The sequence below is a fragment of the Salvelinus fontinalis genome, chromosome 7 (assembly GCF_029448725.1).
Source record: "Salvelinus fontinalis isolate EN_2023a chromosome 7, ASM2944872v1, whole genome shotgun sequence".
NCBI lineage: Eukaryota > Metazoa > Chordata > Actinopteri > Salmoniformes > Salmonidae > Salvelinus > Salvelinus fontinalis.
Window position 1 is genome coordinate 64217786 of NC_074671.1, and position 21820 is coordinate 64239605.

Sequence of the window (21820 nt, forward strand, 5' to 3'; positions counted from 1 at the left end):
GTAAATTAATAAAGAGTCAATGTATTTGAGATGTTATTGGCTTTGTGTAAAAATCTAAAAAGTCTCAGGAGTTGGTAAAATGGCGGTGCACACTGTCTGCGTTTAATGATATGACGTACAATAGAACCACATCAATCAAATTGTAATCAGTCAAGAAAAAACACGTGCAAATGTGTACCTTATACGATAATCAATGCTTTTCTCCAAAACAACTGCCATTTACACAACTTTCTAATGATGATATAGAAATACTAGTTCAGTATTTACATTTTACCAGTACCGGTGCATGGGAAGTCACTGCAGAAGCCAAGCCCCAAAAAACAAACTAAAACATATAACAACCTATGTGTGTGTGTAACAGTATAACTTTAGAGAGCAAGGGGCAACACTACTTCTAGGCTTCAGAGCAAGTGACTGTAATATTTGTGTTGTGGAGAAAAGTTTTCGTTTAGTCAAAACCTCTCGTGCTCTACAGTTCCCGGGCACACTAGTGCGCATGTGCATTTCCTATTAGGTGTAGTAACGTAACACTGTCGTAATACATCACTGCTTAGTAACAGCATAGTAACTAATATAAACAGATGTAGATCCCAGATACTACACTTGTATCTTATACGATAATCAATGCTTTTCTCCAAAACAACTGCCATTTACACACCTTTCTAATGGTGATATAGAAAAACTATTTTGTAAGGATTGATAATCTGAAATCAGAATAGAAATAAATTTTTACCTGTATAGGTGCAAGGGAAGTCAATGCAGAAGCCAAGCCAAACCACCATGATATATAGGCCTCAGGCCTGAGACAATAAGAAGACACAGTGGCAGAATACATTCAACCACACATTTGTTTTCATTACATAACAGGAGAGCAACATCTGTCGGGTGAAGTCTACAAAACATATTGTGTGTAACAAACAGTTACATTACCTAAAGCAAGGTCATGTTTCTGACATTTTGTCACTACTAAACAACTCGATTTAGAACCACAGTGTTACTGCAAGTTGCAAAGAAAACAGGAGCTGCCTCCACTATTCCAGCACCATTTCAACTTCAACATCATCTAATCACCTCTGCTTAGTCTAATACAGTGACCACAAAAAGATACCAAAAACTAGTTAGTCCAATCAACATAAGCTAAATATGATATGGCTGTCAATGGTACTGATTTCTATGTGTGTGTATGCATGCAAGTAGAAAAAATATGTCTCACCTTACTTGTAGAGAAACACCAATGCCATCCTCCTTGTTCATGTTGCCTAAACGGTCTATGACTGTCGTTAGTCTAACTTAATTTCATGGGAAACAATGCGCCAGGCCAGCTAGGTAACATTAGCATACTACATCTAGCTACATGTTGAACTTCCATCCTCTCAGGCCAGGGGCGCAATGTATGGTTGGATCAGAATCACCGTTATAATCATTGGCCAGTACGGAGAATTAAGTAAAGCCGCAAGTCAAAATCCCTATCTCCATCCATAGCTAAAATCGTCCCTTTTCTAAGTTAGCCAACTATCCACCAGAGGACAACACAATGAGATGCAACAATTCAAGATTTTTTCTGTCAGTTATGTTTGGCAACAGGTGTTGCTCTCGGTTTGCTCAAGAAAACAATAGTTAGATTTATCGAATCGGGTTAAGTGCTGTGCATAATGAATGGGCTACATGCAGCCTATCAACTTTCACAGTGAATGCTTTTGTTTATATGTTTTGTGTTTATGAATTGAATATTACCAAATGCATCAGTAAAAAATATTGAGCCAATTTAATGCAACTTTTGCTGTTAATAGAAGCAGCAGCAGCATACAACTGACCTAAAGGTTTGTAAATGATTAACTTTCTCACCCATAGGCTTAAAGTGCATCTGGAGTGCAATTGAACTGTTTAGCTCACATCTGAAGGCTGAGGGGCATTTAGGACGTACTGCGGATCGCTAAAATATGCCAACGATTATGATCACACTTTCTCAGTTCAAATATTAGGGTGACACTAAAGGATAGATGGTTTAGAAACCAAGCTGGAGTTATCAGTGTGGCCCTATCACCTGGACATGTTGAAATAGTGTATCTTCACTCCTAGAATAAAATCCTCCAGGCTTGCATCATAACTGCCAATTTATTGGGGTAAAATAAAGAATTACAGGGACAGTTTGGGGGAAAATAAAGAATTACAGGGGCAGTTTGGGGGGAGGGGGATAATCCCGTCCGACTCATCCTCTGGAATAACAGACATTCTGGAGTAATAATTGCATAAGGTTCTCTAGCCATGCACACATGTGTCACGTAAAGAGAGCAAGGGTTGAGGGATAGGGAATGTTTTTCCTAAACAAATGAGGGATTTTGTGTACAGAACTTTAGCTGGAAATTAGCTTTGAAACTGGAAAATGTTCTCTCCACCAACAAGAGGGGTGTGTGATTATATATATATTTGATTTGTAATAAATCTGCGAACATTTCTCAACCTGTTTTTGCTTTGTGATTATGGGTTATTGTGTGTAGATTGATGAGGGGGAAAAACATATTTAATCCATTTTAGAATAAGGCTGTCACGTAACAAAATGTGGAAAAAGACTAGTGTCATGGATCTTAGGAAAACTCCCTTGGTCAGAAGATTCTATCGCCAATAAGTACTAAAGCAGTTAGCATCTCTGAATGGGGTAGCAGTGCAGGTGTACTAAAGCAGTTAGCATCTCTGAATGGGGTAGCAGTGCAGGTGTACTAAAGCAGTTAGCATCTCTGAATGGGGTAGCAGTGCAGGTGTACTAAAGCAGTTAGCATCTCTGAATGGGGTAGCAGTGCAGGTGTACTAAAGCAGTTAGCATCTCTGAATGGGGTAGCAGTGCAGGTGTACTAAAGCAGTTAGCATCTCTGAATGGGGTAGCAGTGCAGGTGTACTAAAGCAGTTAGCATCTCTGAATGGGGTAGCAGTGCAGGTGTACTAAAGCAGTTAGCATCTCTGAATGGGGTAGCAGTGCAGGTGTACTAAAGCAGTTAGCATCTCTGAATGGGGTAGCAGTGCAGGTGTACTAAAGCAGTTAGCATCTCTGAATGGGGTAGCAGTGCAGGTGTACTAAAGCAGTTAGCATCTCTGAATGGGGTAGCAGTGCAGGTGTACTAAAGCAGTTAGCATCTCTGAATGGGGTAGCAGTGCAGGTGTACTAAAGCAGTTAGCATCTCTGAATGGGGTAGCAGTGCAGGTGTACTAAAGCAGTTAGCATCTCTGAATGGGGTAGCAGTGCAGGTGTACTAAAGCAGTTAGCATCTCTGAATGGGGTAGCAGTGCAGGTGTACTAAAGCAGTTAGCATCTCTGAATGGGGTAGCAGTGCAGGTGTACTAAAGCAGTTAGCATCTCTGAATGGGGTAGCAGTGCAGGTGTACTAAAGCAGTTAGCATCTCTGAATGGGGTAGCAGTGCGGGTGTACTAAAGCAGTTAGCATCTCTGAATGGGGTTGCAGTGCGGGTGTACTAAAGCAGTTAGCATCTCTGAATGGGGTAGCAGTGCGGGTGTACTAAAGCAGTTAGCATCTCTGAATGGGGTAGCAGTGCGGGTGTACTAAAGCAGTTAGCATCTCTGAATGGGGTAGCAGTGCGGGTGTACTAAAGCAGTTAGCATCTCTGAATGGGGTAGCAGTGCAGATGTACTAAAGCAGTTAGCATCTCTGAATGGGGTAGCAGTGCAGGTGTACTAAAGCAGTTAGCATCTCTGAATGGGGTAGAAGTGCAGGTGTACTAAAGCAGTTAGCATCTCTGAATGGGGTAGCAGTGCAGGTGTACTAAAGCAGTTAGCGTCTCTGAATGGGGTAGCAGTGCGGGTGTACTAAAGCAGTTAGCATCTCTGAATGGGGTAGCAGTGCGGGTGTACTAAAGCAGTTAGCATCTCTGAATGGGGTAGCAGTGCGGGTGTACTGAAGCAGTTAGCATCTCTGAATGGGGTAGCAGTGCGGGTGTACTAAAGCAGTTAGCATCTCTGAATGGGGTAGCAGTGCAGGTGTACTAAAGCAGTTAGCATCTCTGAATGGGGTAGCAGTGCAGATGTACTAAAGCAGTTAGCATCTCTGAATGGGGTAGCAGTGCAGGTGTACTAAAGCAGTTAGCATCTCTGAATGGGGTAGAAGTGCAGGTGTACTAAAGCAGTTAGCATCTCTGAATGGGGTAGCAGTGCAGGTGTACTAAAGCAGTTAGCGTCTCTGAATGGGGTAGCAGTGCAGGTGCATGAGTGAGAGACAATTTCACGGTCGCACTACTATTTTGAAGCTGAATGTAATGATTATCAGTTTCTACATGTGTACTAATATTAAGACACATTCAGTTGTTTCAATCTTTATCTATAATTGTTACTATGGTGTGAATGGGAAATACAATTGGCAGTGGTGTAAAGTAACTAAGTAAAAATACTTTGAAGTAATGCTTAAAGGAGACGTTTTCTTTTTTATAAATGGCATGTTATGGTTACGTGCACTTATGTTGTGTAATTTAATGTATGTACTTTGTCTAATGTGAATGAATTAATGTTTTGTTGTCAATGCTTAGCTACCTGATCTATTGTAATTACATAATTGACTTAAAAAATATATTTTTATAGAATAAAGTGACAGAACTGTCAAGACAATAACTTGTGTTCGTTTCTCTTTTTACTACAGGCCAACTCCGATTAAGTCTGAGGCCAGTGACATCAATAGTGAGGACAGACCCAGCCTGCCTCTCTCCTTCCACACTGAGTAGAAACCTACAGTCACTGGGTCCTGATTGTGACAGTGGAGCCCAGTTTGCACCGCAGGATCCAGAGATGGCATCAGTGAAGCTGGAAGACTGCAGTCAAACACTGGAGCTGAATGTCAACATTAAAGATGAAGAGGAGGAGAAATCGGTTTCTCTTAGTAAGCACAGGTTTTTTTCTAAGTTTGTGTTCATTCCAACTTCCCACTGTGCATGAAAGGTGCAGTAGAACTGTTTCATGATGAACTGTTTCAATGAGAAGGTAGATGTTATTTCATGCCACTGAGACTTGCATGGTTTGACACTGATGTAGTTACTAACCCTTGTGATAGTGAGTGGAGGATGACACGCCCCTTTTTAGCTTTCAACTCTTACCCACTTTTAGAATAGTTTTATTCCCCTTTTGTATTGCACAGCCTACTTATGTGAATACATAGTGCATTCAGAAAGTATTCAGACCCCTTGACTTTTTCCACATTTTGTTACGTTACGGCCTTATTCTAAAAATGATTAAATAAAAAGTTCCTCAATCTGCACACAATACCCCATAATGACAAAGCAAACAGTTTTTTAAAGAAATGTTTGCACATTTATTAAAAATTAAAAACAGAAATACCTTATTTACATAAGTATTCAGACCCATTGCTATGGGACTCAACCTTAAACTCAGGTGCATCCTGTTTCCATTGATCATCCTTGAGATGTTTCCACAACTTGATTGAGAGTCCACCTGTGGTGAATTACATTGATTGGACAAGATTTAGAAAGGCACACACCCGTCTATATAAGGTCCCACATTTGACAGTGCATGTCAGAGAAAAAACCAAGCCATGAGGTCGAAGGAATTGTCCGTAGAGCTCCATGAAAGGATTATGTTGAGGCACGGATCTGGGGAAGGGTACCAGGACATTTCCAATAATTAAAAAGTGTAATGTGCAGTTGTAGATAATGCAGATTACGCTTAGACTACAGCCAAAATTCACATAAAAATAGAGAATATACAGTTTTACAGTACCAATATTTCTGGCTTCTACAATATCACTGGTTTGCAAAACTCACAAAACAGATCCCAAATATTATGAAACTCTGGGGCTTTCTTTTTCACTATATAAGTACAATTTTCAAGAGCCAGGCTTGACGTTAATTATTTTAACCAATGACCAAGTGAGGGGGAACTGACATACTTCCAGTGGAGAGCAATTGAACGTCTAGCTTGTAATAGCCAGAGGTCAACCATTGTCTTTTCTCTCCTATGTAAAGAGATTCTCTGGGTAAAGATTTAGGAGGCATAGTTTAGGGATTAGTGGTATTGGGGTAGAGGTCATCTCAGAGATATAGCGCAGTACTGAGCTCCAAAACATTTGTATCTCAGCACATTCCTCCAGGCAATGATACAAGGTGTGTAAATGCGTGTTACATTTAACACACCAGGTCTGAGGTATTAGGGTCAAATTTGTGGAGCTCAAGAAGGGTGATATTTTCCCATATAATGACGTGTGTGTATATATATATATATATATATATATATATATATAATATTTTCCCTTAACACACATTAACAGAGAGTGTTTCTAAAGTGGTCAGAGGAGGTTGTAGGGCTGATTTGTTATAGACTGGAAAAGCTTCTCAAGTTAAATCTTCCCTTTAGTTCTTCAAACGACATGAGACCCTTTATTTTTATTGTATAAGTCTTTTCTTTAAACCAGTCCATAACTTAAAAAAATATATATATATATATTTTTTAACCTTTATTTAACTAGGCAAGTCAGTTTTAAGAACAAATTCTTATTTTCAATGATGGCCTAGTAACAGTGGGTTAACTGTGTCATGACGTTGCCCTCTTTGGTTACAGCAAGCCCCACCCCCCCTCTCCCTGCCCCCTACAACTAGGCTGCTGTGGTCAGAGAGAGGTCGTAAATTCCTGGAGATTATCTCCTCATGGCCACAGTATAGAGAGGGAGTTTTCATAGAAGAGAACAAAGGAATTTCTTTCACCTCACAGAACTTGAGGTCCGAACAACATTTACGTTCCGGAGAAGGTATAAAAGATCGGTGAAGAATCCAGCTACAAACTGGTCCATTTGTTACAACTTGGGGAAGGTCATGGGAGACGGTGCGGCCACATTACCATAACGCTGTTTATATAATAGCCTCAGATATGAGGTTTACATCTAATTGTTGTATAAGATGAATGAGTGAGGATGATACTGTTTGTAAAATTGTGTAATGTGATTTTGGACTGTTTAATGAAGGAAACTCCAATTCCCTTTTGAGTTTAACTAAATCAGAGGACCGCCCATGGGCCCAGTTAGGGTCAGGCATCCTGGGACAAGCCCTTTTCTGCAATTCCAAATAAAACCCCAACTTTGAGAAACTATCACCAGACCATGTTTTTCTCCATTACGGGAGGACAAAGGTTGCAGACAATTGCTGAATCTTTTAACCATACCACGTGGTTAAACTCTTAGACTATCGATACCGACAGAATAAGAACAAGTCTTTGATATTAATTACTGGTCTTCAGCTAGGAATTCGGTATCATTGAAGGCGAAGAACGACAACCACCGAAACATCCATTCTACAACAAATGAATGAATGTCACTCTGAACAATCCATTCTAACCACGACACAGAGAGAAAGAGAGAGAGTACGGAAACTCTCCAACAGAAACTAACTTTTCAACAGTGATCAGGACGACACTGAGCGTAAATATATATATTGATTGCAATTGTTCCCGAATGAGTGAGCGTTCATGTGCAAAGGATTAGTATTTCAATTGTTATAATTATCAACTCTGTAGTGACTTCTCAGGTGAACCCCACTCCCCCTTCTGTCTAACAAGCCGCCATGCCGGTTTAGCCCACTAGGACACATTCTCCTATCATTTCTTGTAACCATTTTTACTTATTTTGTTTGTTTATGCATTTCTGTGAATTACTTAGTTAAATCATTTATTTACTAAGACAATTGATGTAAGGATGACTCATAGTGAAGACTGGTTTCTTGCAGATAACCAACAATTTATGACGTTTGGAATGAGACTAACGTGAGGTAAAGTAAATAATTCATTAATTAAGAAGACTAATTGATCAGATATGAAAATATCTGAAAAGTAATTTTTGGAAAATTATAACTTTGTAATCTGAATATTTTCATTGGTGCCCCGACTTCCTAGTTAATTACAGTTACATGATTAATCAGTTTAATTGCGTAATAATAATTACAGAGTTATTTGATAAATAAGTCTTCAGTTTAATGATGCCAAAGACACGACAACTGCCTTGTTCAGGGGTAGAATAACAGATTTTTTTTACCTTGTCAGTTCGGAGATTCGATCTTGCAACCTTTCGGTTACGAGTCCAACGCTCTAACCACTAGGCTACCTGCCACCCCAACAATACCTGTCATTGTCCATTCTTTAAACCAGTCCATTACTTTAACAATACCCTTTCTTGTCCATTATTTAAACCCCTAGTCAATTTTACCAGGTGTGAAATTGTCATTACACCAAATTTGTGTAAAACTGGATAATATGCCCAGATATTTCACCCAGATATTGCTGTACTTTGTGCCATATAGTTGGTTTTTTTAACAAAGGGATTAATTGTATTCTTCTTTAGTTTCTTAAAGGGAGCAGAGTTGTTTTTATTTGTATTTTTATTTAACCTTTATTTAACTAGGCAAGTCAGAACAAATTCTTATTTTCAATGATGGCCTAGGAACAGTGGGTTAACTGCCTTGTTCAGGGGCAGAACGACAATTTTTACCTTCTCAGCTCGGAGATTCGATCTAGCAACCTTTCGGTTACTGGCCCAACGCTCTAACCATCCAAAGTTAAGCCTTTTGTGAATAGCATTTCAGTCTGCAGCCAGGGTAAGTATGGTTTCTTGGGGAACCAAAACATTGCAGCCCTAATTTGTGCAGCCAAGTAATACCACTTTAGGTTTGGATGTTGCAACCCCCCTCTGTCATAGGCCAAATAAAGAAGAGAAAGTCTAAGCCTTTGTTTTCTGTTGCTCCAGGTATCTTTCAGATCTTTGGGGAAATAAAGTTGGTGGAGCCAGAGGAATTGATTGAAATAGATAAAGACATTTGGGCAGAATATTCATCTTAATGATATTTATTCTACCAATAGTAGATACAAGCAGTAATGTACATCTGTTGATGGATTATGTTATACTCGTTACCATGGGTTCATAATTTGTTGAGCTCAAGGAGCTCATTTCTGGTGTGATTTTTAATACCAAGATATGTGAAACCATGTTCTGTATTCACAAATGGATGCTGTACAACTGGATTCAGTATCTTGCTTGTTGAGGAAAAGGATGGAAGATTTGGTTTTATTATTAACTTAATTATGTTATTAATTACATTTACAAATCCAAGATGGTAGCCAATCAGTCTGTCCGTTTGAATGTGATCCTTGAAATCAGAGTTATGTTTTAATGACCCTGATCCTGTTTACAGAACCAAATACTTTTGATGTGAAGGTGGATGCTGTATGTAACAAATATTATTTTTAGATCTCAGTCTCTATTTTTCGAAATGTACTTGTACAAAGATTTCGAATTGAGAGGCCTTTATTTTTTTTCTACACCTTTCTGGAGTTGGAACTTGCCGAATCAGGAGCGTCTGTCTGCGCGCAAGGCCTGCTACGCCAGCGCTGGTGCGCACTGAAGGTTAGGAGCGGAGAAGCGGTTATCGGATTGGAAAACCTGATGCACCTTGGGCCGTGGGAAAATCTACGTTCTGCACAACAGTCTACTGGTTGTTGCACACCTGTGCTGAAATACCTCAAATCTGGCATTCTGTATCTGTTACTGTGCCTGCTCTTTACTCAATGCCATCCTGGATTAAATAGGCTGGATGATCAATGGGTCAGTGAATTATCTTCGCTTTATGCCCTACAATTTGCAAACACTCCGACGAGACCATCATGTCAATACCACCAGGAACTTGGTCTCTCTCTGCATTTGTACCACTCTCAAATGCAACTGGACTTACACATGATGGCATACTTCCAAAATCTCAAACTATTGATTTACTTTTTTTTCTGTGTCAAAAGACTGTTCATTTTATTGACAATGGTGCTGGCTCTGCCAAGTCCTCACGCATTGGGCAACTGAGATATATTGTTATGCTTTTACTGTTGATCTCTGGTAATGTGCGACCAAACCCTGGGCCGGTAGATACCATGCAATCTCTACCGACTCCCTATGATTTTAAAAACAGAGAAGGTTTTATCCTCTTACATGTTAATGTTATTTCCAAAAATAGACATGATTAGAGTACGGGCCAAAACGACAAATGCTGACATGGTTTTATCAGAAACTTGGCTCAAGAAATCTGTGTCAAATAACTGGATTTCTATTTATATGTCGTGTCTTTGCTATCATTAAATTGAAGACTTATAGTTTTTATCAAAGATTCCTGTAATTAGGGATTACGTGATCAACTGAGTAATAACGTAACTAATTAACTATGAATTCGAGGGCACCAGGGAAAGTAGTCAGATTACAAAGTTATAATTTCCCAATATAACCTTTCAGATATTTTCATATCTGATCAATAGTCTTCTGATTAACGTGAGGTAAAAATAAATAAATCATTAGTCTCATTCCAAACGTCGTAAATTGTTGGTTATCTGCACGAACCCAGTCTTCACTATGAGTCATCCATACATCAATTGTCTTAAATCACTTATTTATTACTAACTAATTAATTCACAGAAATGCATAAACAAACAAACAAACTTAAAAACAGTTACATGAAATGATGGGAGAAATATGCCCTAGTGGGCTGAACCGGCATGGCGGCTTGTTAGACAAAGGAAAAATTGGCGTTCGACCAAGAAGTCACTACAGAGTTCATAATTATAACAATTGACATGCTAATCCTTTACACATGAACGCTCACTCATTCGGGAACAATTGCAATCAATATATATATATTTACGCTCATTGTGTGTCGTCTTGATCGTTGGAGAGAAGTTAGTTTTGGTTGGAGTTCCTTCTGTCTCGGTTATTGTGGTTAGTTCAGTGACATTCGTTATAGAATGGATGTTTCGGCGGTTGTCTTTCTTCGCGTTCAATGATACCGAATTCCTAGCTGCAGACTAGTAGTCAATATCAAAGACTTGTTCTTATTCGTCTAAGAGTTTAACCACGTGGTATGGTTAAAGATTCAGCAATGGTACTTAACCTTCGTTCTCCCCATGGAGGATAAACATGGTCTAATGGTAATTTCTCAGAGTTGGCTTTTATTCAGATAGCAGGAAGGGGCTGTCCTTGGATGTCTGACCCGTACTGGGCTCAGGGGCGGTCCTTGGATTTAGTTCAAATACAAAAGGGATTTGTATTTTTCTTCATTAAACAGTCCAAACTCATATTACACAATTATACAAACAGTATCATACTCAGTCATTCATTTTATACAACAAACAGATGTAAACCTCATATCTGAGGTTATTATATAAACAGCGGTATGGTAATGTAGCCACCCCGTCTCTCATGAGTTTCCCACATGGGGACAAATGGACATGTTAATAGCTGGGATCTTCACCGATCTTTAATACTTTTTCCGGAACATGAAATCTGTTCGTACCTCAAGTTCTGTGAGGTGGAAGAAACCTCTTTGTCCTGAAAGTTTACCCTCTCTCTAATACTGTTTAGCCATGAGGAGATTCTCAGGAATTTACGACGTCTCTCTGTGATCACAGCATGGGTTGAAGGAGGAAAGGGAGAGGCAGGGAGAGGGGGATGGGGTTTGCAATACCCAAGCAGGCAACGTCATGACAGATGGGTACATGGTTTTTAGAGCTGATCGGATGAGTAAAGGAGGAGGGGTTGCAATTTTATGTTAAATCTGAGTTTAACACCTCTGAAATTCTCTCGATTACCAAAGCCAAACATTTTGAATTGCTTGCGGATAAAGTGAAAGTATGTAAGGACTCCCACATCACTGTAGTCGGCTGCTACAGACCGGCTTCGGGAGACACACTAAACTCTTTCTGATGTCCTGCACAAGTTAAATGACTCTGAATTCATTCTTTTGGGAGATTTGAACTGGAACATGCTTACATCTGTATCAGACTTATTTAAAGAACTGTGTGACTCTCTAGATCTCGCTCAATTAATTAATGTGCCGACCAGACCGAATCCCAGAGCACCTAACAAATCAACTCTATTGGACATTGTTCTAACGAATACCCCTCACAAATACACATCAACTGGGATATTCTGTAATGTCAGTGATCACTGTGCTATTGCTTGTGTTAGAAATACAAACATGACCAAAGCCAAACCCCATTATGTTTAGAAAATACATTTTAGACAGTTTGATGAGCAAGCCTTCTTACATGATCTGTACCGTAATATTGACAGAGTAAGTCTGATTCCCGATGTTGACACTGCCTGGGACTATTTTTATATGACATTTGTGTCCATTTGTGATAAGCCTGCCCCTGTGAAGAAATGTAGAATCAGTGGAAGGGACACTCCCTGGTTTTCAGAAAACTTGGCACAATGAATTAGAATGCGAAATATATCTTGGAGTCAAACTAGACATACAAAAGCTCCTGTTGACTGGGCCTCCTTCAGAGCGCTAAGAAACACATGCACAGGTTTGATCAGGAAGTCCAAATCAGATTACTATTTAAATGTAGTCACAGAGAACCTAAACAACCCTACCAAGTTCTGGAAGCTAAACAATCAGTGTCAGGTTCTAATGTATCCTCTGACCTTCCTGACCATTTAATGATGGATTCTAATGATGTGAAAGATAAAGCCCATATTGTAGGGGTTTTAACAAGCACTTCATATATGCTGGTTCAGTTTTTGATAATGGTGGGGCCCAGGCCTCTAATGTAAGCTCTGTTACAGTCAACTATGATATAGGCCCTCATGTGAACCATTTTATCTTTGAGCCTGTTTCTTATACTGATGTCTATAAAGCACTAAAGGCCATAGACACTAAAAAGTCTGCAGGTCCAGACAACCTGGACTCTTACCTCCTTAAAGATAGCAGCCGGTATTATTACTGAACCTGTGGCTCACATTTTCAACTTGAGTCTCTTGACCAATTCCATACCCAGCATTTGGATATCAGCTTATGTCCTCCCACTGCTAAAGGGTGGAGATCCCTCAGATGCTAATAACTATCGTCCTATCTCCAAACTCCCTATCCTGGCCAAAGTCTATGAATCCCTAGTGAACTCACAGTTAAAAAGCTTCTTCATTGAAAAGAACATACTGAGCGGGGTTCAGTCTGGCTTTTCTGTTTGTGAGTTTATCAAAGGCCTTTGATTCAGTTGACCATGAATTGTTGCTAGCTAGACTCAGAGACAATGGTCTCTGTGAAGGGGCACTAAATTAGTTTAGGAATTATCTTTCTGACAGAACACTGTGTATATACTGACAATCACAAGTCAAGCTTTCTTGAGATTAATAGAAGTGTCCCAGGGTTCCATTTTAGCTCCAGTGTTCTCAATTTTTATTAATGATTTGGGAAATGGGATGCAACCAGCAAAGTTACATCTATTTGCAGATGATACAGTCATATATTCATGTGCTTCTCTGGTTCAGGCTGTTGAAGAGCTCCAGACTGCTTTTCAGTCACTGCAGGCCTCCCTTTATGGTCTCAAACTGGTCTTGAATGTACAAAAAACGAAATTCATGACCTTTCCCAGAGCTAGAACTCTGCCAGAGAAGGTTAGCATTGTCACATCTGCTGGCTTATCCATTGAAAAAAAGTGTCATCCTACAAATACCTAGGTATTTGGTTGGATGACAAGTTGTCCTTCAAAGTTCATGTGGATAATCTTGTGACAAAGCTGCTTAAATTTTCTCTCTGTTGTTGATTATGGTGACTTGTTGTATATGCATGCAGCCTCCTCTGTCTTACAGAAACTGGACTCTGTTTATCATGCATCCTTGCACTTTATTACAAATGCCAAGTCACTCACCCACCATTGCACCTTGTACTAAATAGTAGATTGGACCTCACTTTATATGCACAGAAATATATATTTATATGTGTTCATCTACAAAGCCCTTTTGGGTAAACTCCCTCTTTACCTCTGTAGTATGGTCTCCTTCACCACCAGCAGTTACCATACCCAGTCTGCTAGGTGGTTGCTACTCAAAGTCCCCAGGACATTCACAGTATTAGGCAAGACTACTTTCTCTTCTTGTGCACCAGAGTCATGGAATAGTCTACAATCCATGCTTCAACTAGATATGTTAGATCCACTGAATGAATTTAAAATATTGATGGGATGCTTTTTTGGGGGGGCTGGATCATGTTGTTGTATGTTTTTAATTATGTAATGTATTGATTGTTGCTGCCTTCTTGGCCAGGTCTCCCTTGAAAAAGAGACTCTGGGTCTCAATAGGCTTTTCCTGGTTAAATAAAGGTTAAATAAAAACATTAGAGAGGGAAGAGTTCTTTAGATCTGTTAGGAATAAGAGGGTATCATCAGCATACAGGGCCACTCGATGTTCGAAATCTGATGTTTTAATTCCACTAATTGACGGTTGAGCCCTTACTGCAATGGCAAAGGATTTTATAGCTAAAAGAAAGAGCCCTGGACTGGCCGGACATCCTTGTCTCATCCCCCTAAAAAGCAGAAAAAATTGTGAAAACAAGTTGTTAGTTGCAACTTCTGCAGTGGGGTCTGTATATCATATCTTAATCCATTTACCGAAGTAGTTCCCAAATCTCTTAAGCACTTGAAATAAGACCACTCAACTCTATGGAATGCCTTCTCTGCATCAAGTGAGAGTATGGCAGTATCGGGGGACCCTTGACATGTGCACTATGTTTAGTACTCTCCTCACATTGTGAAAACCTTGAGGGTTTTTCACAAAGCCATTTTGGTCTTTGTGTATTAGATATGGGAGCACTCTGTCCAATATCCTGGCTAAGGCTTCAGCACTAATTCTTGAGTCGGATTTCAGAAGAGAAATCGGTCTAACTTTCACATTTTGTTGGATTTATCAGGCTTCAGAATGAGAGTAAAACACTCCTTAGAGAGGAGGGGAAGCAACCTTGCTGAAAGGATTCAGCACACAGTGCATTGGAAAATTATTCAGACCCCTTGACTTTTTCCACATTTTGTTACGTTACAGCCTTATTATAAAATATATTAAATCGTTTTTTCCCTCATCAATCTACACACTACCCCATAATGACAAAGCAAGCACAGGTTTTTAGAAATTTTAACAAAATTATACAACTTTAAAAAAAATCAATGTTATATTACATTTACATAAGTATTCAGACCCTTTACTCAGTACTTTGTTGAAGCACCTTTTGGCAGTAATTACAGACTCGAGTCTTCTTGTGTATGACGCTACAAGCTTGACACACCTGTATTTTGGGAGTTTCTCCCATTATTCTCTGCAGATCCTCTCAAGCTCTGTCAGGTTAGATGGGGAGTGTCGCCACACAGCTATTTTCTGGTCTCTCCAGAGATGTTCAAGTCTGGGCTCTGACTGAGCCACTCAAGGACATTCAGAGACTTGTCCCGAAGCCACTTCTGCGTTGTTTTGGCTGTGTATTTAGGGTCGTTGTCCTGTTGGAAGGTGAACCTTCGCCACAGTCAGAGTTCCTGAGCACTCTGGAGCAGGTTTTCATCAAGGATCTCTCTGTATTTTGCTCCTTTCATCTTTTCACTCGATCCTGATTAGTCCCCCAGTCACCTCCCTGACCAAGGTCCTTCTCCCCCGATATCACAGTTTGGCCAGGTGGCCAGCTGAAAAATTCTCTCTAGAAAAATTATTGGTGGTTCCAAACTTTTTTCATTTAAGAATGATTGAGGCCTTTCGATCATATCCTTGGACTAAAATGATTGAGACACACATGCAATTCTAACATCATGTGCAAAGGGCCTTTGGGTAACGTAGCACATATTCAACGGTATCGCTTTTTCTACACAGGCTGTTAATTTCTGATCTTTGATACTTTCTTGGTTTATTAAGGTATCATGGTATATACAGTCGTATGAAAAAGTTTGGGCACCCCTCTGAGGCTGCATAATAATTTACTCTGTCGTCACAGAAAATGATCACAGTGGCATGCCATTCATTTTCTAATAAAAGCTGAGTACTGGGGTATTGTCCAGACAAAGATTTTTAGTGTAGCAATATTAAGTTGTATGAAATTAAATCACATGTGAAAAATAGGCTATGCAAAAATGTGGGCACCCTTGTCATTCTGTTGATTTGAATACCTGTAACTACTTAGCACTGATTAATTGTAACACACAATTGGTTTGGTGAGCTCATTAAGCCTTGAACTTCATAGACAAGTGCATCCAATCATGAGAAAAGGTATTTAAGGTGGCCAATTGCAAGTTGTTGTTCTCTTTGACTCTCCTCTGAAGAGTGGCAACATGGGGGCCTCAAAACAACTCTCAAATGACCTGAAAACAAAGATTGTTCAACATTATGGTTTAGAGGAAGGCTACAAAAAGCTATCGCAGAGATTTAAGCTGTCAGTGTCCACTGTGAGGAACATAGTGAGGAAATGGAAGACCACAGACACAGTTCTTGTTAAGGCCAGAAGTGGCAGGCCAAGTAAAATATCGGAGAGGCAAAGGCGAAGGATGGTGAGAATGGTCAAAAACAGCCCACAGATTTCGCCCTATTATAAAAGGCATTGAAATCAGTGGTATGCTGATTTTATCATTTAAAAAAATGGTTTGTCCTCAGTTTTAGAAACTTTTGAGTTTTTTTTATCCAAAACTACCAATTATATGCTTATCCTAGCTTCTGGGCCTGAGTAGCAGGCAGTTTACTTTGGGCACGCTTTTCATCCGGACGTCAAAATACCGCCTTGGATAGACAACACTCTGAAGGTTCTAAAACTGTTAAAATATTGTCTGTGGGTATAACAGAACTGATTTGACAGGTGAAACCCCGAGGACAATCCATCCAGGATTTTTTTTTGAGGTCATTGGACTTTTCAATGCTTTTCTATGGGAAAGTCTAATAATTAGGACCCAGATTGCAGTTTCTATGGCTTCCACTAGATGTCAACCATCTTTAGAAATTGTTTCATGCTTGTTTTTTGAAAACTGAAGAAGTATTCTTATTCTTTCGATGTATCCCTCAGAAGGACTCTAGTCTTTTGGCGCGCGTGAATGCGTGCGCGCTCCTCGTTCTTTTCTCCGGTATTGAACACAGTATATTCCGTCTTAAATTGTATCGATTATTTACATATTAGGGTACCTGAGTTTGGATTAGAAACGTTGTTTGGACAAAGTTTACAGGTAACCTTTTAGATTCCTTTGTAGGCATGTTAGGAGAGTTGGAACAGGTGTGTTTCAGAATCAAACACGCCAAATAAACGGACATCTTTGGGATATAAAGGACTTTATCGAACAAAACGACCATTCATTGTGTAACTGGGACCCTTTGGGCCTCAGATGATCAAATGCTATTCTTTCGCCGTAAAGTCTTTTGTAAATCGGGACAAAGCGGTTGAATTACCAAGATTCTAAGCTAAAGAATGGTGTATAACACTTGTATTTTCATGAATGTTTAATATTACTACTTTTGTATTTTGAATTTCGCACTCTGCAATTTCCCCTGATGTTGTCGAGGTGGGACGCTAGCGTCCCAATGATCCGTAAGAAGTTAAGATCAGATGTTTCATCGATTAGAACATTTGCAGAATGTCGGCCAAAATCTATATTCTCCCACTGCCAGCCATATTTGTTGGTGAGTGGAAACGCTAAGCAGATGCTTCACATTCCTACATCCAGTGAAATATCTGTCTCATTGTTCTATCTGTGGCTGCACTGTGGTAGTGGGAGAACAGTAAGTTCCAGGCAGGCACGCACCATTCTTCAGAATAAAGAAAGAGCCAGAACTGTGACGTCAAGAACCTTTGTGTTGGTTTCTATGTATTACTACAGGTATGTAATAGCAGGTTTAAACTTCCTATTATCGAAAGAACATGGCATACCATGCTAGGTAACATCCGTTAAGGTATTATCACGTTTGGTAAAGGTTTGATGTGTTGTGTTGTGTCAAACTGAGTGAAGAACGTGAAACTATTTTACAAGTCACATAGCTAACGTTAGATACTTTGGGTTTTGTGGTGGCATATTTCTGCTTTACCAAATGAGGAGAGTTAAACTTCACACACCAGTCAGAGTAATACTTAAACTACATCTTTAATAATAAGAGCTTTGCAATAGCCTTTGACTTTCAATGATGCGCTATCTCTAATGAACCATTGAAAAGTCACAACAGAAAAGTACAAAGATCTTTTATAGGCAAGATACACCCCTCTCAACTTACATGACGAACCACAGATCTTAGGAACAGTTCACAAAGAAAGACTTTTACTTGAGAGAGAGGAGTATCCCATAGCCAGATAGCATTCGCTATAAATTATCGTTCAGTTTGGTCCCTAAGATGAGGTTCTAATCTCGTTCCTGGTACTTCATAGCACAAAAACATTACCTCATGTTATCTGTAATGCTCTTTAGGTTTTATCATCTAAAGACATCGTAAATCTCCTCTGTCAGTGCTATCTCATAGAGGCCCATCCTCAGTGGAACACACACAATAGTTAACAGAATACTCTATTCTGTCAAATAAAACAACCATTATAATGCAATACAAGCATTATAACAATCTTGCAATTTTCCACGACAGTTTGTCTGAGGAAATTATGTACATCCATTCAATCTATTTATTTAAGATTTCTGAGTTTGTTTAGCATGTTATTGGTTTTGTGTAAAATTCACAAGCTGGTAAAATGGAGCTGTTCACTCTGTCTGCGTCAACAGACTTCAGTGCAGGCAGTGCTGGTGCAGAGAGACAATTTCACGGTCACACTAGTTTTAAAGCTGAATGTAATGATTATCAGTTTTCTACATGTGTACTAATATTCAGACACATTAAGATGTTTCTATATTTATCTATAAATGTTACTATGGTGTGAATGTGAAATACAATTGGTTTTTCATTGAAATAATACAGCAAAGACAAGGTTATTCAGGAAAATAGTACATAGTGCTGCCTAAAACATATACTGCAACTTTGTACTAAATGGTTTTTAGTCATTTATGAAAATTTGGGAAACTCTACTAGAGGTTAAGTGCACTTTGTGTAGACTAATTTAAAGCAGGTACTTTGTCTAATTGTAATGAATTCATGCTTTGTTCTAGATGCTTATCTACCTGATCTATTGAAATAAGATCAGTGCTTCACTTGGACAGAATATTAACAGTATTTTGGAGCTCCTGCACCTAAAAATGAGTACCAGCACCTATTTCAGTCCAAGTCAAGCACTGAAATAGATCATTTAACTAGAATAAATATATATATTTTTAGAATAAAGTGCCAGAACTGTCAAGACAACTTTCTGTCTGTTTCTCAATGTTACTACAGGACAACTAGAATTAAGTCTGAGGCCGGTAACATCAACAGTGAGGACATACCCAGCCTGCCTCTCTCCTTCCACACTGAGTCCAAACCTACAGTCACTGAGTCCTGATTGTGACAGTGGAGCCCAGTTTGCACTGCAGGATCCAGAGATGACATCAGTGAAGCTGGAAGACTGCAGTCAAACAATGGAGCTGAATGTCAGCATTAAAGACGAAGAAGATAAGATTGGGAAATCACTTTCTCAAGGTAAGAGAATAACAATATTGTGCAATGCTGTCATCAAGGCAAAGGGTGGCTATTTGAAGAATCTCAATTATAATGTCTTTTGATTTGTTTAACACTTTTTTGGTTAATACATGATTCCATGTGTGTGTTTTGATGTCTTCACTATTATACAATGTAGAAAATAGTAAAAATAAAGAAAAACCCTTGAATGAGTAGGTGTTCTAAAACTTTTGACCTGTAGTGTATATCACACAACTGACTGGTTCTTCTGATGTTGTTCACACAGGAGACCATGTTGAGACATTCTCTACATTCAGAGAGAAACAGCAGGAAGATCACAGAGCTAAGAGGTCTCACCACTGCCCACATTGTGAGGAGATTTTCCCAATTCTATCAAAGCTAAAAATACACCTAAAAATACACACAGGAGAGAATCCGTATTCCTGTACTGACTGTGGGAAGAGATTCACAACATCAAGATCTCTGACAGTTCATCAGAGAGTGCACCCTGGAGAGAAGCCTTACTCCTGCCCTGACTGTGGAAAGATTTACTCTCGACTGGGCCACTTAAAAAGACATGAACGTATGCACACAGGAGCGAAGCCTTACTCCTGCTCTGACTGTGGAAAGAGTTTCTCTAAACTGTACAACTTAAAAACACATGAACGTGTACATACAGGAGAGAAGCCTTTCTCCTGCTCTGACTGTGAAAAATGCTTCAAAAGATCAACTGCTCTAAAAGTTCATCAGAGAACACACACAGGAGAAAAGCCTTACTCCTGCTCTGACTGTGGAAAGAGTTTCTCTCAACTGGGTGACTTAAAAATACATGAACGTATACATACAGGAGAGAAGCCGTACTCCTGCTCTGACTGTGATAAATGCTTCAAAACATCAACTGAGCAAAAAGTTCATCAGAGAACACACACAGGAGAGAAGCCTTACTCCTGCTCTGACTGTGAAAAATGCTTCAAAACATCAACTGAGCAAAAAGTTCATCAGAGAAATCACACAGGAGAGAAGCCTTACTCCTGCTTTTACTGTGAAAAATGCTTCAAAACATCAACTAACCTAAAGGTTCATCAGAGAACACACACAGGAGAGAAGCCTTACTCCTGCTCTGACTGTGAAAAATGCTTCAAAAGATCAACTGCTCTAAAAGTTCATCAGAGAAATCACACAGGAGAAAAGCCTTACACCTGCTCTGACTGTGGAAAGAGTTTCTCTCAACTGGGCGACTTAAAAACACATGAATTTATACACACAGGAGTGAAGCCTTACTCCTGCTCTGACTGTGAAAAATGCTTCAAAACATCAACTGAGCAAAAAGTTCATCAGAGAACACACACAGGAGAGAAGCCTTACTCCTGCTCTGACTGTGGAAAGAGGTTCTCTCAACTGGGCCACTTAAATAGACACGAACGTATACATACAGGAGTGAAGCCTTACTCCTGCTCTGACTGTGGAAAGAGTTTCTCTCAACTGGGCGAATTAAAAACACATGAACGTGTACATACAGGAGAGAAGCCTTACTCCTGCTTTTACTGTGAAAAATGCTTCAAAACATCATCTGATCAAAAAGTTCATCAGAGAACACATACAAGAGAGAAGCCTTACTCCTGCTCTGACTGTGGAAAGAGTTTCTCTAAACTGGGGGACTTAAAAACACATGAACGTATGCATACAGGAGTGAAGACTTAATCCTGCTCTGATTGTGTAAAATGTTTCACAGCATCAACTGACCTAAAAGTTTGTCAGAACACACACTGGAGAGAGGCCTTACTCCTGCTCTTATTGTGGCAAGAGTTTCTCCCGATTGGGAAATGTAAAGACACACCAACGGATACACACTTGACCGAAGCCTTATCAAAGCACTGACTGTGAGAAGATATTCTACAGATTGGGCCATTTAAAAAGACACCAATGTATACATAAGAGAGAAGCCTCATCAGTTCTCTCAGACCAGCTAAGATTAGACACTCCACTTCATTCTCATGTCATTAAATAATTGCCAACATTGAATTGGATCAAATTAAGCATAGAACACTATTGTGAAAAAAAAAAAAAAACATTAAGGACACCTGCTCTTTCCATGAGACAGACCAGGTGGGCTAAGGAATGAAAACCCTGGACACTGGAAAATTTGGAAAACTGTTGCCTGGTCTGATGAATCCCAGTTCCTGCTGTTTCACACTGATGGGACGGCTAAGGTATTTAGGAAACCACGAGTACATGCATCCAGTGGTGGAAAAAATACCTAACTGTCATACTTCAGTGAATTTAATGATACCTTAATAAAAAATGACTCATGTAAAAGTGAGTCACCCAGTAAAATACTACTTCAGTCAAAGTCTAAAAGCTTTTGGATGTAAATATACTTATGTATCAAAAGTAAAAGTAATTGCTAAAATATACTTCTTCAAAAGTAAAAGTATGAATAATTTCAAATTCCTTAAATTAAGCAAACCAGACTGCAC

At 39.4% G+C, this 21820-nt stretch overlaps 1 protein-coding gene and 1 pseudogene across 1 annotated transcript in view; one reads left to right on the forward strand and one right to left on the reverse strand.

Annotated features, from left to right (window-relative positions):
* Positions 1 to 1254, reverse strand: part of LOC129860113 (gastrula zinc finger protein XlCGF17.1-like) — a 42679-nt gene extending 41425 nt beyond the window's left edge. The window contains exon 1 of the mRNA XM_055930432.1: positions 1214 to 1254. Coding sequence (XP_055786407.1) covers positions 1214 to 1254 — 41 coding nt within the window. The remainder of the gene's footprint in view (positions 1 to 1213) is intronic.
* Positions 1255 to 19303: 18049 nt separating this feature from the next.
* On the forward strand, positions 19304 to 21349 carry LOC129860114 (oocyte zinc finger protein XlCOF7.1-like; annotated as a pseudogene).
* Positions 21350 to 21820: the final 471 nt, after the last annotated feature.